This window comes from Haplochromis burtoni, unplaced genomic scaffold (genome assembly GCF_018398535.1).
Source record: "Haplochromis burtoni strain Fernald_Lab_line unplaced genomic scaffold, NCSU_Asbu1 Contig_107, whole genome shotgun sequence".
NCBI classification, from domain to species: Eukaryota; Metazoa; Chordata; class Actinopteri; order Cichliformes; family Cichlidae; genus Haplochromis; species Haplochromis burtoni.
The window spans coordinates 1,111,122-1,129,250 of NW_024582468.1; the positions used below are offsets into that span (position 1 = coordinate 1,111,122).

Genomic DNA, 18,129 nt, shown 5'->3' on the forward strand with positions numbered 1-18,129 from the left:
AATGTTTTGATAGCTCCTACCATCAGCTCTGGTCCCAGGAAAAGGGTGGAGAATGGAGGGCTTGGAAAGGGGCCTCTCCTCCCTTAGCCACAGGGGGGGTTTACATGAGTGCAGCAGATGTGGAGAGGGAAAGAGAGAGACTAAAGGGCTGGGCTGGGAAACTATTAGTCCTCATTCCAGCGTTCAGCCTTTCTTTAAAAAAACAAAACAAAAAAAAACATTAAAGTGTTGCTCCTTTTACTAGGCCTCTCAGTTAACTGAATATACATGTGTAGTGCTGCCAAGCAGAAGGAACTTGGAAAGCAAATAACCAGCTCAGAGCTCAATTTGCTTATTTGATTTAATTTAAAAAATCCACAGTTGGTTCCCAAACTGAAATTCTCCAAGTTTAAAAGCTTCTCACACCTTTCAGGTCTAGTATGTTGCTTTTAATGGTGAAAAAGAAGTAATTGAGGTGGAATTTCGAATAAGCTAACTGAGTCATAGTACTAAAAGAAAAAATACAAGCAGCTACTTTTAGTCTGTAGCCAATTGTGTAATTCCTGATGCCCAACAAGCACGTTGCATGTTAAATTTGTTTAGACAGCGACTATGTTATGGCCTAATATTAACCTGTGTTTTCAGTTCAGTGTTTTCAGTGTGTAATTACTTTATTTTTCTCCTCCCATCTGTTGGCCAGCATCAGCATTTTTTTTTCCCCCCCTGCTAAGAGCTCACTTTTCTCTTAAATTATACATGTAATGGCTTTGGCGTAGGTTTCAAATTGGTATACTCTTTTCATTTGTCCAGAGCACAGTCACAGTTCGTTAAATCCATCCAAGTCAGCAGCAGAATAAGCACAGCAGAAGTTTATCGTGTGATAGTTTGCTCTGATGTAGTGTTCCTCTGTGGGACTAAAGGCAGCTGGGGCCAGGAATTTGGTGGTCGGGGGTACGTACAGACTGCATAGTGGACTGATTTGTACCTTTGTGATGAATCTGTATTGTGCTAAGTGCTGATTGCTGTATCTCGACGCACAATACAGCTATACAACAAATGGGTGGATGATGAATAGCACCCTAGCGATTGCTCTGTGCTGTCATTGTTATGAGTGGACAAGCTGCTGGCAAAAGGAAATGTATTTGACTTTTGTACTAGGTGGAATATTAGTATGTTTAGAAGCTGTTGAGAGGAGAGGAAAAAAAAGCTTTAGTCAGAGGTGAGAAGCGTGTCATTGACAAATCCAGTGCCTGTGAATCTCAGACTTGAGCTGGATTTAAATATATTATGACTTGTCATAGTTTCCAGAATGGGGAGGGGAGCCTTGTCACATGCAGTGTGTTTAAAGCAGCCCACGTGACAAAGGAAATTTGCATTCACATCATTAAATTGCAGATATAATAAAATTTAGTTTTGACTGTCCTTAAAGAAAGGCGGTTTGTTAGTTTTTTGTTTGTTTTTAGCATCCCGATTCAAACCCAAGATGACGAAGTTGTTTTTCGTTTCACATTTTTAGTTTTTCCATTTGTTATCAGTTTACTTTTGAGCAGTCCCTTCATTTTTCATTTTAAAGTTTAATCTGTATTAACCAGCTACCCTTTCCCATCTAGTGTTCATCAATTTTTTTTTTTCTTGTAGCCTTCTCCATGGGTGTTTTATATTGTAAACTGATATGATGCAGAGACAAATAATGTAGTAGCTTCAATAACTGTTTGCATTTAATTTTTCCTCTGGTCGGTTTAAAATGTAAAATTAAGAGGAACTTTAAGCATTGCTTAAAACTGTTAAACTGCTTTAAATAACAGTGACGTGTGTGTGTGTGTGTGTCTGGTGTAGGGGGGGGGGGGGTTGGACCTGTTCTTAATCTGTGTGGATGTGCCAGACATGACAATTATTTTTTTTCCCCCTTCTGTCTGCCTCAGAGAATGTCAGACTGAGGTTATAGACACTACAGTTAAGGGGACAACTCTACTGCTCCTCAGTATATGACAGGGAAAAAGACTAGGACTCAAAACATAACAGATTCATTAAAAAAAATAAATTGTGTGTTTAAGCAAGTGAGACTTGTGTGCATCAAAGTGTGCATAACTGTTTCATTGCATGAGGCCGTTCAGAGGCTGAAGTCTGAATTGCCAAATCTTCTTTACGGGAGTCGGAGCATGTCTGCTAGCAGGATTAAGAAATGGAGCAAGCAAATAAGGCAGGGAGGAGCAGACAGACTCTGTGCAATTAAACAAAGGTGAGATTGGAGAGTAACACAATTTCATTGGTGCCAGGAAAGTTATGTGTGTGGTGTGCGGGCAGCTCTTGTGCACTGGAGATGTTGCATTGCATTAAGGAGTGGACACAATAAATCATCCCCTCCATTCAGTTATATCTGTCCTGGAAGTTTGTTTGCATTGTTTTGCATCAAAAGTCCTGGTCACTTCTGTTAAGGCAAGAATTGCTATATTTGTGTTTTCCCTCCTGTGCCTCTTAATGTGTCATCAGAAAAAGAGCCTTTGCAGTTGCATATCTCAAAACTATTGCGGTTAAGCAGCCATCATGATATGCCCCACTTTCATGCTATTAGAGGTGCAAGGCTAAGATGATCTCTTCTTGGAAATGCTCAAGCCCAACTTGGTGAAGTTCTTGAATAAGTCATTTGCCAACCAACAAAAATAATTTGATTATGATTGTTATGGTCCCTGGTGATATTTGGCTTTTTGCATCAGAACAAACAAAAATAAAAAGTTTTAGTCCTGTTTTGATTTGACCTTTTGATAACTTAAATATATTCTCAAATTAAATAATATACTTTAGCTGTGGTTTTAATAAATCCGTGCACTATTACAAGCTAGTTCACATTGAAAGTGGCTAATCTTTGAATGAAGACACTGTTTAATCATCCTTTTACTTTATAATTTAAAGTGAGGCAGTAGTGCAGGTTGTACAATTGTGCTCAAGCCATTTAAGTTATCAGATTTGGAGTTGGTTTATTTTAATTTGATGTGAGAGGCTTCATTGGTTCTTAAATTTGATCTCACATTGGGAAACTGGCTGCTTGCATTACTTTTGCGATTCACTGATGCTCTGTGCTTCATAGGGTTAATTGCCAAGCTGTAGCAACAGTCTCCTCATTGGCTGTTACTTTGCTTTTGCACTTCATCTTCCAGCCTGCAGGAGGAGACATTGCCTGCCCTTTTTCCTAATTCAGCTCAGGGCTTCACTATTCAGCACAGTCATGCTCAGACATGTTAGTGCTGCCCATGCCAACAGAAAATCCAGAGAATTTGGCATTGCAAAGGTTTTAGGTTTTGGTAATACTATAAACTAGCTGTACCTAGTCTTACTAAATGCTACTGTAGAGACAAACAACTTTGAATTTTTTTTTTGTACATTTTGCACAATTTTTACTTTAAAATGTGTTAGGTGGTGATCTATCACCAATGTGCTTTGGCTAGACCTTTTTTCCAGACGAGAAGAAATGTATAGGCTTAAAACGTTGGTTGCCTGAGCAGGCCTTCTAAATTTATCCAAAGTGAGCGCTATCTTTAGTGCACTGGTAGTGCCCCAGCTCTGTTCTGCCCACAGTCCTTTCGGCTCAGACGTGCCGTTTGAGCCGGACAGATTGTTCCCCACACCACAGCAGAACCAGTGGCAGCTGCATCGACTTCCTCAGCCTGCGGTTGTCTAACTGACTACTGACGGGCTGAGGCCTTGGGGGATATCATGAGGTCTGCCAAACATGCAGACGTGTAGAGGCACGTCCAAGGGGCCTCTGTCTCCATACCCTAGTTACCACAGAAACCAGCTTCTATTCAAGTCTTGGAGAGAGTCTGAGGAAGTGTAGCCTGTCAGCTGTTGTAAATGGAGCAAAATGCCAGCACATTGTGTTAATAGTGCCGTAATGCTACTGTAAAACATAGAGGGCCCTGTTTGTTTAATAGAATTAAAATTACCTTTCCAGAGAGAGTTGGAGATTCAGTTTGCATAAGCTGCAGTAAGGAGTTTTGCAGAACCTGCATTCACCTTGTGCCATTATCACAGTTAGGTATACCTATGTGCAGTAGAAAAGAAATGGATAACTTTTACTGTAGCTAATTTTTACTTATTACCAATTTTTACAAAGTTTTTCTAGAGTTAATTTGCCTTCCATGAACACATCAATTATAGGTTTCTTCTTCTTTCTTTTCCTTTCCCCTTTATGTTTCTGTGGTTTGGCCTGTATGGGCACGTTGAGCCTTGATCTCATGCCAAGGCATCTCAGAAATCATCACTGATACCTTGTAGCATTTCCGCCATATTTCTTCGGCTACTTGATACAATTCCATTGGTGCCGAAACTATCACATTGTCGACAGTACCAAGAAGCAACTCTATATCCTTCCTGACCCGTGTCCCTCAGAGGCTGACTGTGGTAGGAATAAATAGGCTGAAGGATCACTTGGAAGATTCTCCTTGTTTTTTGGTTTGTTTCCAAGCTGTGCAGAAGTACGAGCAGCTGTTTGTATATCAATGTATTAATCATTTTCAAGTGTTGAGTGTTTTTTAATCTAAGTAAATGTGTGAAAATTTGCTTGTTCCTTATACATATTTGTGATTTATTGTTTAAAAATTCCAGGCATCGTGCTGTCATGTGCTTTTTGAACATTGTGACAACGGGTGGGTCGGTGTTCTAAATTTAACTTCAGGTTGTGAATTTGGTTTCTCAGAAAACCTTTTGGCTGTAGAAGGAAGATCGTGTTGGATATCTTGTCTGGGAGAAAGATTACATTTCCAAGGTGTGTGATGGCTGCACTGCATGTCTCGATCTCTATTTCAGGAAACTTTGCAAAGTCTGAGATGGAACACCAACTTCTGAGAAACCTTCCTCCCCCCTCCATTCCCTTTCAGCTTGAATTTCCAATAACATCTTCCAGATGACCAGTTGTCCAAAGTGGATTTTTGTGTGTTCTCTGGTTTGAAAGGCTTTACTAATACATGTACTTGACACACAACAAGGCAGCCTGGGTCCTGCCCTAGCCAGAGAATGTGGTTCAGAATTTATTATCTAACTGACTGAACCCTCTTTCATGCAAAAGGGTAGCTTTTCAATAACCCCTATGCGTCTATGTATTAGCCACACCAGTACTTGGCTTTTAATGCCTGATTCAAAAAAGTAATCACTTTTAGGTGGAAAGAAAAAATAATGTTAAGAGAAAGGGTCCCATTCATAGTTTTGCAGCATTTTGAAACTGCAGACCTGATGTTGAACAGTTGAGCCTTTCAGGAAAAAAGCCTTTTCAAAATATGCCTTGGCGAAGATTTTATTTAGATTTGCCAACTCCCCTCCTGCTTTCATGTCCACACCTGGGTGCAAAGTTCTGAAGGAAAAATAAGTTTAAAAAAAAGTCAGACCTGGCTTACCTCATATCACAGGATATTTGCTTAGTTCCTTGGTCTGCCAAACCTTAACTTCAGTGCTCAGTACCTCCTGTTGAAACAGCCTTTTATAAATACTCACATTTTACTTTTGAAGCCACTTCATTGGTCTTGTACCTGCTTCCTTTGAAGTTCTGAGGAGTCAAGAATCTAATGAGTCTTTGCTGGTTCAGATGAATGGCAGCCCCTTACCATTTAAGGTCACATGAACAGTCATCACAGGATTAACTGTATTTAACTGACTGGCCAGTTGATATCTTTATTTGGTTACACATAAACTATAGATACTTTTTTGATCTTACAAAGGGAATTCGTTGTGGTACAGTAGCATAAGAGTAAAAAAATAGAACAATCTCCAAAAAGTGTAACTAAATTCTGCTGTGTGGGACTCAGTTTTGAAAGTAAAACCAGCCATTGTCAGCACTCACCTCGAAGAAATGAGCTTAGTGAAATCCCCTTAAAGCCGTGTCTGTTTTGCAAACAGCCAACAGCATAGGGCAACTGATTGTCTTGGTCGTGATTGTGGTGTTGTTTGATTTGGAAAGCATAGGTTGGATGTAGAAACATTTTCTCTTCTTGCTTTGCTGGCTTTTGTGTTTTGGGAAGGGCAGGGGTGCTAAAATGGAATTATTCAACTGTTATTAGCAAATTGTGTGGTGCCAGCATATTTATTGGACTGAGTAATTTGGTTCACAGGTATGACGCTGGATTTGTACTAAGCCTTGGTGGGAGGATTTTCACTCCGTTTACACAAACTGAAATTGCTTGTTTTATTTATTCAAAAAATATTTTATTTTATTTTTTTAATGATCTTTAGGTTTCTTCTTGCCCGACTTGACGGAGCAGTTTTCCCTTCCAGAGATTGCTCCACCCATTTTGATCAAACTGCTTGAAGCAATTGAGAGGAAAGGTGAGCTTGACTGAATCAATTTCATATTTTTGTTGGCATTTATTTGGCATGTTATGTTTCTACAGTATGTTTCGTTAATTATTTTGTAGGTCTGGATAACCCCACATTATATAGAACATTTACTGCTGGTGCTGGACTTGAAGTCAGGCAGTATTTTGATTGTGGTAAGTAGCTCTTTTTATCATGTGTTTTATAAGCCTATATGAAGAGGAAGTCTGAGTGGAAAAAATGAGTGGGGTGCATAAAAAAAGGTTTCTAAGTGTGTGCATAAGAGTCTGTTGGCCCAGAAGAGTCTGTGCTATAGTTAAACCTAACTTTACTGAAGTGAGTTCAAGCGTGCGTCTTTGTGCCGTTCTGCATTTCAGACCCCCCATCTGCAGACTTGGATCACCTGGAGCTTCCAGTCCTGTGTGACGGTCTGCGTAGGTACTTGCAGGATCTTCCCCAACCCATCATCCCCACTGCAATATATGCTCAGATGGTTCACAGTGCTAAAGGTGAGAACAGCAGGTTCCTTCACAGTTTCAGTGGTCATTTGTTGACTGTACAGGTTGGCCTAAAGAGAAGTGCTGACGTAATGTACTCGTGCCCTGCTGCTGAACATCATGTACTCATGAACACTAAACCACAAGACCTCATCAGTACCCATTGTGTCTGAGGACTTTTTTTCTTTGTTTTTTGTTTGTGTAAAATTAGCTTTTATTTTCTAAAACATCTATGGGTCCTTTAAGAAAATAAGAAATAGAAATCTATGTATTTATTTCTAATTGTGTAATTTAGCACATTTCCTTAACCTTAGTCTTGCTGTCTGTTGCAAGCAGAGGGGAAAAGAAGAAATTCTCAGTGTTATGCCGCGCTGCATTCTCTTGCTGTCACATGGCCAGAAACAGGATATCTGCGGTTAATAGGAACTAAAACAAGCCTGAAAGTTTATCTCTAGCATCTCTGAGCAGCCAATCACCTGCCAGTGTACCTTATGCTCATTGTCAACCACACAGTGTCTCTGCGGTTTCCAAGTCTTTATTGCACATGACTCCTTTTTCCATTTCTTTACTGTGTAAAGAGAGCTTTCATTTTGTGCTGCTTTTTAACTGCAGAAGACTTTAAAGTAGGGCACTTTATCTCCTGTCTTCCTGAACGTTTTGGCTATTCTCATCTTCAACAGAGGTGGTGAATCCTGAGGAATGTGCCCAGCTACTACGTCGCTTTGCCAGCGCCCCAGGCCGGCCTCCCCAGTACTGGCTGACTCTCCACTGTCTGCTAAGGCATTTTGCTAGAGTGTGCCAAAACGGTTCCAAGAACCTGCTCAGTGCCAGATCGCTGGGCGAGATCTTCAGCCCTGTGTTTTTCAGACAACAGGCCACCAGGTGGGTATTGGGAGTGTAAGGCTTATGCTGCATATTTTGGTTTGTAAAAGATAGGCACTCAGTCAGCAAACAGATAAGCATGCAGGCTTAGTCAAGAAATGGCAAGACACACACTGCAGTGTATCACACATTCATGTGTTTTAGCTGTACACGGATGTAGGTTGGAGCTTTTCTGCTTACCAGCTGTGCTGTGCAATTATAGTAGCTAAGCCTGAATTGCTATCTGATTGAAAACCGCACAGAGCAGCAGTGACTGTCACCTTGGCTCTGAAACAAACTTTGTTTACCTTGCTTTTTTGTCCCCCTCACAGTTGTGAACCCAGTCTGGATTCTCACATCAAGATCATTGAGGTTCTGGTGACCAGTGAGTGGAGTGACAGTCAAGCTGCACCAGGTAATTGACTGCTGTATTTTCGCTTGATTTTTCACCCATCACAAAACTACTGCTGTTCCTACTACTGTGGGTGCTCAGGGCATGAAAGTAAACTGTTAAAAAAAATGCATTCAGTTAAAAAGGAAAAGTAGATGGAAAGGATGTTGTGCTTTGCATTACTGATCTAACTGAAAGCTGTAAGGAACTTGTGCAGGATTTACATTGAAAGGAGAGCATAAATGTTTGCTCTGCATTGACTGTGCACAGCACTGACTGAGACCTGAGCTATTAATAGCTTGAAGAGGAGGGTCGAGACTTAGTGCTGCTGCAGTTGTAGGGAACCACAAAGTGCCCAGTGATTGGAAAGTTACTCATATTATGGCGCTAAAGCGAGTTGATTTTTTTTTAGCATGTGCTTATTAGTAGAAACAAGTGTTCTTAGTTGAGTCTTTGTGGAGTGGTTTGAATTAGGTCTGCTCAGTTTGTAAAGCATGAAAAGTTTTCTTTCTGAACTAGCATATTTCCATGTTGCAGATGAATGTTTTTTTTTTTAAATTTTTTTTATATGCAATGAAATGGTATTATGTATTATGTAAAAGGTTCTCACTGGAATTTAATGACTACAAAGTAGCAACTTGTGTTAGAACAGTATTTCTCTGTCTAGCTTTATTTTTGTCAGCCTCATGAATATGAACATTGGGGAATTTGTGATGTAAAATCTTCAGTAAGATTCTGGGTGGTTCTTGGAGCACATTTTTATTTTTTTTCGTCTCTCCTCTGGCTTTTGCTGTTATGTAGCATGTGCCTCCAACGGTATAGATGACAGATTCGTGCAAGTCTGATTTTGTTCGCGTTACTGCAGTGGACTGCATACAGACAAAGCTGGTCTGGTGATTTGAGACAGCAGAGCATTGCATGCCAGTTCTGTTTTTACAGCTCTAGTTGGGAGCGGTGTCATTGGCAGGCCCAGCACTGACTGTGGCTGCTTAAACTTTTTATTACCTGTTAGGACTATTTATAACGCTCCTGTGCATGGTCTGCTCTCAGCTGTCAGTGATTTGCACCTGCAGGGAGCTCTTTGGCTGTAGGCTTGATGGATGGCTGACTGAATGGTCGGGCAGGCAAGAGAGAAACCCCGAAATGCTTTTTGTTGGTTCTGCACATACCCATAAAGACTGTACCCAGTGTAACACATGGCAATGTTTAGTCGGGCCAGACTGGTTTCAGTCACCTGTCTAATGCAAATAGTACGGGTAAATAACCTAATTTCTAAACACACATGTACGGAACATGCATGCATTTCTGTGAATGACCTGTATGCGCGCGTGTGTGTGTGTGTGTGCCTCCCAGTTACTGCGTTCCTATTTTAAGTAAGCGACAAAAGGCCCACTTAGATTTGGTTGGCTGGAAAGTCGGCCTGCTCCACAGAGCACTTCTTGTTAACTCAGGGCTGCTTGTAGTTCTAGGGCCACTTGCCTCCCCCTTCAGTGGATGTCCACATGTCCTCCCTGTCTCAAAGTGCTCAACTCAGCAAATATTTGAAACTTTGCAAGTTAATCATAAGACTGCCCCCCTCCTTCCCCACCCCCACCCCCAAGCCTCCGCCTTTACAAACAGAAAGAGGGAGTGACCAAAGAGCATAGAGAGACACACAAACCAACGCAGCTGGCACAAGTGGCTGCTTTCAGAACAGGCTGCATCGACACTGGAGCGGCTCCTGCTAATCATTAACTTTGTGACTACACGTGAGCAGGCCTCCGCCTCACAGGGCTCAGAAAGGGAAAGACAGAGACTCAGCCCTTTACCGCACCTTCAGCAGGAACTGAGCAGTCAGTCAGTGAGACAGTCGCATGCGGCACCTGCTTCACGTCGAGCGGATTACCTGGATTTCATTAAGAGGCACACAAAGCCGTGACCTTTTAAGAATTAAAACAGACCATGTACTCACTGGTCTAAACTATGAAATGGAGCTTTACAGAAGGACTTGAAACTAACTCTGTTGGATTTACTTTATTGTTTTGGAATAAAAGAGAAGCTGCAAAGAAGAGAGAACTGATTCCTCGAGACATGCACAACTTGCAACGTAAGTTTGATGTTTCAGGTCTTGTCTTATAAAGGTGTCAAAAGTGGAACATTGTGTGTTCTGCTGCGTTTGCCTTCAGGCTATAACGAAATGGGCCTCGTGCGTAAGATTAAGACACAAATGTCACAGCTTAGAAAACAGAACAGGAATAATAGGTTTGTTTTAGTAAGACTTCAATCTTTGCTAGCAGCAAACTTGCCTCGGGCAACTGCTCATGCTTATGAGTTATGGGCCATACTTGGAGAGTGCGCATGAACCTCTGCATTAAGATCAGACAAAAGAGGCTCTTGAACATTTAAGTAGTTTATAGCTATGGTGGACAATGGCTAGTTGATGTTAAAGTCTTTTTAAATCCACTGTTGTATTTTTTTTTTTCTATCAAAGTGCGGTGGAACAGGTTTGTTCACTTAGGTCTTACTCAAACATTAAAACCTGTTCTTTTTTTCCCTCATTTGTAGTTGATGTGAACTATATAACTTAAGCGTCTAAAATTTCCACCAACTGTCCCTCAATTGAACTAAGGACAACGATTGCTTTCACTTGAATCTTCTACCTTTACCAAGAACTGGGGCTATTTTAATTTCACTCAGGAAATCAAGGGAGCTATCCCTGTCGTGCTGAGCGTCACGCTGTGGGATTATAGACGTATTTTGGAGCTCTGGGTGCCGCTGACCGGGCCAGGCATTATAATTTAGCTGCGTACGTGCTGCTGCAGCAGAGTAGGCTTTACGAGTGCCAGCAGTGGGACGGACTAAATGTCCGCACGACACTCGCGGGGAGGAGGGGCCGAGTAACCTGCAGGGGAGCAAGTGGACAAGCTGAACAGAGAGCGAGAGGATGACAGAGGAGAAGCATGGAACAGGGAGCAGGTCCTTTCTCTCTCCTCTGCTAGCAGAGAGATGCGGCGCGCTTGCTTTCGCAGATGGATGCACACCGGGACGCAGTGCTGGTTGATGCAGAGACGCAGTCGTTTCAGTTATCTATTTAGAGTTCTAAAAAGGCGACACTTTTACAATGACCTCATCGCTCACAGGAAATGAAAGATGCAGGAGCGGTTGGTGACAGACCCCCTGTGTGATTGGCTGTGGTAAGTGATGTAACACGTTACTGAGCAAGCTGCCCTTAATGGCTTTTCAAGTACGTGTTTAAGTGGCTGTAATAAAGTATTTGTGTGGAGCAGAGGCGAGATTAGATCAGCGCAAGTTGTCTGTCTGTGGAGGTGTTTGGCTCTGGTTTTAGAAGCCTGGTTTCTTCACACGAGTTAGAAATTTCTAGTAATCTGGAGACAAAGTGTGATCAGGTTGGAAGGCAGGCGGTATGCAGAGAAGCGCTGTGGTCGGATTGGTAGGTTGCATTTGCGCAGAATGGAAACATTTGAAATCTATGTCACGGTTGTAGCTGTGTGCACAGTGCTTGTGGTTTCAGCATGCAAAGTTCTGCAAGGTCCATTGCAGCAGGAGGGTTGTGAATGCAGTGGCAGCGAACAACAGCAGTGCAGATTTGTGGGGTTTAAAAATAGCCGACTGCCTTATCTCTGCTACTGGTAGCTTCACGGTGAGCTCCAGCTTTAAGAGTTTAATTGATTTACTGATGGTAGAAGAGAATCTGGTTATCCTGCGTTAAAGCGCAGCCTTTCCTGCTGGTAAAGGCTTAAAGGGTCATTAGGATTTCAGTCTGTCCTATTTTACTGTAAAATGTTGTGCAGCCATCTTTTTCTGCTGTTCTCTCTGCATTTTTTTTTCCTGCATGAAAAAGGCTTCACTGCTGCGTTAGGAGCTGGAAATATTTATAGATGGCTCCATTTCTTGAATGAAATTCATTCTCCCTGACTCACGCTTCAGTTCTCCTCCCACTGCCTCACCAATGCTGCCTCTCTGCTGGACATGGGAAGCCTTTTTTTTTTTCCTTTCCCCACAACCCAATTCATGGAAAAGGATGCATGCGAAACGAGCATGTGTGCTTACGTGCTATCCAGATGAGGGTTCATTCTTTTGAAATATTAAATAAATTCAAAGAGCAATTTTTTTTTTTGTATTTTTAATTATTTACAAGAAGATCAAGTAAACATTTTAAAGGCAGTGCAAGCGTTCCCCTAAAAATCTGCCTTAAAATGTCCAGATCTCGAGCTTTATTTTAACACAAACACTCATAAGCCTAATCGCATTGTAGTCGATTTATTTACGTTCTGTGTTCTCTGCCTTTTCCTGCAGCTCTACCTCCAAAGCCACCCAAGCCCACATCTGTGATTAACAACGGTATGAACAACAACATGGCGCTACAAGATGCTGAATGGTACTGGGGAGACATCTCAAGGGAGGAGGTCAATGAGAAACTGAGGGACACTGCAGATGGTACGTTTTTGGTGCGGGACGCCTCGACAAAAATGCACGGAGACTACACTCTGACTTTGAGGTAAGTGTCTTGTCCTCTGTTTCCTCAAATTGACTGTTTATCCATTTGTAGTTAGTGACCTGTTGGTTTAACCGCCACTGCTGTTTCGTCTACAGGAAAGGAGGAAACAACAAGCTTATCAAGATATTCCATCGAGATGGCAAATATGGCTTCTCTGATCCACTAACCTTCAACTCAGTCGTTGAGCTCATCAACCACTATCGCAACGAGTCCCTGGCTCAGTACAACCCCAAGCTAGACGTCAAGCTGCTGTACCCCGTGTCTAAACACCAGCAGGTGAGGTGGCAGCTCAACGCATCCCAGCAGAATTAAAACACCTGCGTGTTTAAAGCAGTTGAACCTCAACTTTTTCTGTATTTGACTGTGACTCTTTCTTCAGGATCAAGTGGTAAAAGAGGACAACATCGAAGCTGTGGGCAGGAAGCTCTGCGAGTACCACCAGCAATACCAAGAAAAGAACAAAGAGTACGACCGTCTCTATGAAGAGTACACCAGAACATCACAAGTGAGTACCACCCCACACCTAGGATCAAGAGTGTTACTGCAGTGTTTGTAGGTCAAGTGCTTAACACTGTGCTTCTGCTCGCAGGAAATCCAAATGAAAAGGACGGCGATAGAGGCTTTCAATGAAACTATCAAAATATTCGAGGAGCAATGCCAAACACAAGAGCGCTACAGCAAGGAGTATATTGAGAAATTCAGGAGAGAAGGCAATGAAAAAGAGATTCAGAGGTAAGAACAGACCACACTTTGTTGTGCATCAGCTGATAACGAAATGCTTGCTCTGCTCAGAACTCATCCTTTTTTTCCCTCTCCTTCCAGGATCATGGGAAATTATGAGAAGTTGAAATCGAGGATTAGTGAAATAGTAGACAGCAAGCGCAGGCTGGAAGAAGACTTGAAGAAACAGGCAGCAGACTACAGGGAGATCGACAAGAGGATGAACAGCATCAAGCCTGACCTCATCCAGCTCCGCAAGACCAGAGACCAGTATCTCATGTAAGTGCAATGCCTGAACAGCATCCTGGCTACATCGGAAACTAGTCTTCCCTCTGAGGGAAATCAAAATTGGTCTGTCCTGCTTTCTAATGTCCATGACTTTTCTCTTTGTAGGTGGTTGACCCAGAAGGGAGTCAGGCAGAAAAAACTCAACGAGTGGCTGGGAATCAAGAACGAGAGCACAGAAGAGTAAGTTAGCGAGTGTCAATCATCCACTCGCTGGACAAAAAAATGTGCATTTTTCATGACAACTTATATTTGTTTTGTGTTTTTAGTCAATATTCTATGGTGGACGATGATGAAGACCTTCCTCATCATGATGAGCGCACCTGGAAGCTGGGCAACATCAATCGCTTACAGGCGGAGGCGATCCTCCAGGGCAAGAGAGACGGAACATTCCTGGTTCGAGACAGCAGCAAAGCGGGATGCTACGCCTGCAGTGTGGTGTACGTATCTGGCTGTTACGTAGCAAAGAATTGTAGTTTTAGCGTTGAAATGTCTTCCTGCTGTTACGGCTTCAGCCACCACTGAATGAACTACTTTTAAAGTTGATGGAGAGCATCACAGCAGGTTGTGACTCCTGTCCTCTCTTTGCAGTGTGGACGGCGAGGTGAAACACTGCGTCATCAACAAGACCCCCACAGGGTACGGCTTCGCTGAACCTTATAACCTGTACAACTCATTAAAAGAACTCGTTCTTCACTACCAGCACACGTCTTTGGTCCAGCACAATGACTCTCTGAATGTGACACTAGCGTACCCTGTGTACGCTCAACAGAGACGATGAGGACCCGGACGTATCCATATTGACGATTAAGGCCCCATGGAAGTTGGAGACATGTTTCGACCACCATGATTAAGGCTTCGATAGCCGGACTCGGACTTGAAGTTGGAGGAAAAGACACAACAAAGCCTGAAACATTTCAGTGACTTTGCCTAAACCATGAGCCTGAGGCGAGTCTGAATGTAGATTTTTTTTTTTTTTTTTTCTTCCCCCCTTTCTGCTTTTTGTGGGAGCACAGAATCGAGCGAACACTGCTGAACTCGCCCAGCGGAGGACATTTGAGGCCTTCTCCTTATGGTGCTTGTTTTTGTTTTGTTTTTTCCCCCTGTTCCCAAAAGCTTTACCAGCTGGATTATCAAATCGCAACAGAACTCACCGGCTACAAATTTTGTTTTTCCTTTTTCCCCTTCTTCCCCTGTTGTGTGTGCGTGCGTGTGTGTGTGTGTGTGTGTGTGAGACTGTCCATGTGACCAAATCTCATAGAATCAGGAAACTCTGTGATATTGGAGGGCTGTGTAACACTTTGCTTGTATTAACTGTTCAGTAGCAGACCATGGATCAGCTGACAAATGTAGCAAAATGGCACTTTTTAAAAAACAAAACAAAGTTTCACAAAAGAAACTCCTATGGACTTTTATTAGAAGAGCAGAGAGGACAAGTACCCACATTCTGCCTTCTCACTGATGAGCATTACAGTGCATACGTAAACTTGATTTGAACTGTGGGCAGGGAGAAACTATGAATGGACTATTCTTTCATGTACATATGTGAAAATGTGCAGTCATGACTCGTACCAAAAAGGATTTGTTCCTCTTTAGTTGTATCCTGATCTGCTATGCAAACCTTTCTCCATTTTTATTTCAGAATTGTTTTATTCTGTTGCAAACCCACAATATAAGCTTGTTTTAGTGCTTGAAAAGTATTTTTTGTTCCTGTGTAAATATCCAAGAGGATATTTTGTCAAAATGCCAAGATACAGTTTAAAAAATGCTTATGATTTTTAAAGATGATAGAAACATACTTTATTATAAATTACTTTAACAACTGGTATACAGATGAAAGGGTTTTTTTTTTCTTTTTTTTTTTTTTTTGGCTTCAAACTAATGTTTTCTTCTCAGGCAGAGCCTTTTGAGTATTTGAGCTGCTTTAGTCACAAGTACTATTTCCGACAGAGCTAAGCCTACATGCAGTTCTTTGTTAAAAGAAGGTCAGGCTGATGGGATTGTACGACCCTTATCTACCATCACAGAAACAACAGTATAGATTTATTTTGTTATAAAATATATTTGTTCCCATATGAGAATATATCAAAGCAGACTGGTGTTTTCAACTGGTGGATATTGCTATTAAAGATCAATATGCATTGTACACTTACTATTTTTTCTGTATCAGAAAATCACTGTTTACATGGGTGGATCGGCTCATTTCAGACGGTAACATAATATTTCATAACCCCTAAAAGAAGGAAAACAAAGAGCCACGTGCTCTATTCCCACACCCTAAATTTGGCTTTTACAAGTCTACGATACAAGTGCGCCAGACCACGTAAACTATGACGTAAAAAATCACAAACTGTATTACTCACAATATATTTTGTAACCCTTCAACATGTCATCACAGCTGTCAGGTGAACCTGTTGAACGTATCTGTAGCAAACTAGTTGTAGAGACATTAACAGAATCTGATTTTGATAGTTTTCCCGTTTTTTGTTGGCGTGACAGTTTACGTTAATTTCCATCTTGGACACAACTTGTTCTCTTGGGAACGGTCTACATGTACAAACCACGGAGGAAAGCTTAGTTTTAATTCACAATTTTCGTTATTTACACACAGACTAGTTTTAACACATTTGACCAAATTACTCATTCACAACTTTAAATGTAACACATTTATAGGAGTTGTCTTTTTTCCTTTTTTCTTCCCCTCCCTTCCTCCAAAGCTGTTAACAGGTGTGTCTCATATTTGACATTTAGATCCTCAGCAGCTGCTGGCATGAACATTTTGATTCCCTTTGTCAATTTTTCTTAAGTCTGACAACATGCACCATTATTTCTTTACCCCATTTCTGGGTAGTATTGTTGTTTTGTTGTCCTTTTTATTTGAAGCTCCTCTTTGGTGTTGGCGTCCCAAAAACGATTGGATTGAGATTGCCAGTGTTCCCCAGTTTTGCTTTGAATCTGTATTGGGCTTTGTTAAAAATGAAATAAAACTCTTCTTTTTACGAAACAATGGCTTTGTTTTGACTGATGAGTAAATTGAGTTCACGTTAGTGGTGTTGCTCTGTTGGCAGTTTTGGCCAAACCGACAGTATGTAACTTCTCTTAACTAGAGTAACTGTAGCTTAAGAGGGTGGTTGACAACTACAATTACTGCAATGAACTTATTGCTCTGAAACAGTTGCTTCAAAAACGGGGATTAGTGCTGCAGATTTGGTAAACTGATGTTAAAACAAGATGAAGTCGGTCTATTATTGAATGTTGGCAATTACATCTACACATCTGTCTGTGATAATACAGCAATTAACTTTAAATTCATGGAAATCACAAATCCTTTGCCATATCCATACATGGAAATTCCCACTACTAGATCTGAAACACATTCCTCCACAAATAGTGGTGCAGTTGCTGCAGGAAAGCCATTTAACTGTAAAGGAACATTCATACACGGGCGACCGTGGCTCGGGGGGTTGGGAAGCGTATCTGTAACTGGAAGGTCGCCGGTTCGATCCCTGGACTCTCTGACCTGGTCATTGTGTCCTTGGGCAAGACACTTTACCCTACCGCCTACTGGTGTTGGCCAGAGGGGCTGATGGTGCGATATGGCAGCCTCACCTCTGTCAGTCTGCCCAAGGGCAGCTGTGGCTACAACCGTAGCTTGTCTCCACCAGTGTGAGAGTGAATGAGTGAGCGCTTTGGGTGCCTTGAAAAGCGCTATATAAATCCAATCCATTATTATTATATAATTACTGCTAAAATCGTCATGCAAAACATGCTAAGCTAAACATGAGATTAATGCAGTGTTGAACACTCCGAAAGTGACAGCCTACCTCCTTGACCTTGATTTAGATGGAAAATGAGGTCAAGGGGAAGGGCTGATCCAAAGGAAAATGAATTCAGTGATAATCCTAGCAATGTAACAGACCTAACTATAGCAATCCCTGAACGCACTTTGATACAGTTAATATATCTTTTAATCTTGGTTTAGAGAGGCAATACGTGGACAAGAAGCAGACTTTATTACAGCATCATATTGTTCAGAGTTCACCTGTGGGGTTAAGAGCCTGTGGTTGAAAATTCAGTTACATTTGAATGATCTGTGCTGAAGTATCCCTGCGATTTATGGGTTGGTCTTATCACCTTTCATTTTCATAAAGGAGATCCAAGGGGTGCCTTACTATAGAGAATTTCACGAGTTCCTATATTATAACAACTATAATATGAGAACACTATAAAGTATATTAACTACTTGGAAGCATCTATAAGAACGATAAGATACTTCCAAGTAACTTTGCAAAACTGACTTCTGCTAAATTTTGATACAGCTGATCTTCCAGCATCATAGATTCAGATCTCTGAACAGGTTTGAGGTTTTTCCCCAGCATAGTGGTGCGTTACAGACATTTACTGGTGTACAAACCAGTTTTTGCTGACTGACAGCCAGTGTTGTGAAATGCTTTTGATGTTTGAAAGGCCTAAACTTGGTGAGCATGACTGTCATTCCAGATGTAGAAAGCAGAACACACTGTCAGTTTGGAACTTTTTTAATAGATTAAATCTGTTAGCACATGTACTAGCTAGTGGAAAATTATCATGGAGCTTTA

At 41.6% G+C, this 18,129-nt stretch overlaps 1 protein-coding gene across 3 annotated transcripts in view; it reads left to right on the forward strand.

Annotated features, from left to right (window-relative positions):
• Positions 1-16,535, forward strand: part of pik3r1 (phosphoinositide-3-kinase, regulatory subunit 1 (alpha)) — a 20,460-nt gene extending 3,925 nt beyond the window's left edge. The window contains exons 3-15 of one of the 3 annotated variants that reach the window (XM_005929810.3): positions 6,199-6,291; positions 6,381-6,455; positions 6,657-6,788; positions 7,457-7,658; positions 7,970-8,052; positions 12,325-12,526; positions 12,622-12,802; positions 12,906-13,031; positions 13,116-13,258; positions 13,349-13,525; positions 13,640-13,714; positions 13,801-13,971; positions 14,123-16,535. In XM_005929810.3, the coding sequence (XP_005929872.1) occupies positions 6,199-6,291; positions 6,381-6,455; positions 6,657-6,788; positions 7,457-7,658; positions 7,970-8,052; positions 12,325-12,526; positions 12,622-12,802; positions 12,906-13,031; positions 13,116-13,258; positions 13,349-13,525; positions 13,640-13,714; positions 13,801-13,971; positions 14,123-14,312 (1,850 nt within the window). In that variant the 3' untranslated portion in view covers positions 14,313-16,535. The other 2 variants (XM_005929811.3, XM_005929812.3) reach the window with 2 other exon arrangements.
• The last annotated feature ends 1,594 nt before the right edge of the window (positions 16,536-18,129 follow it).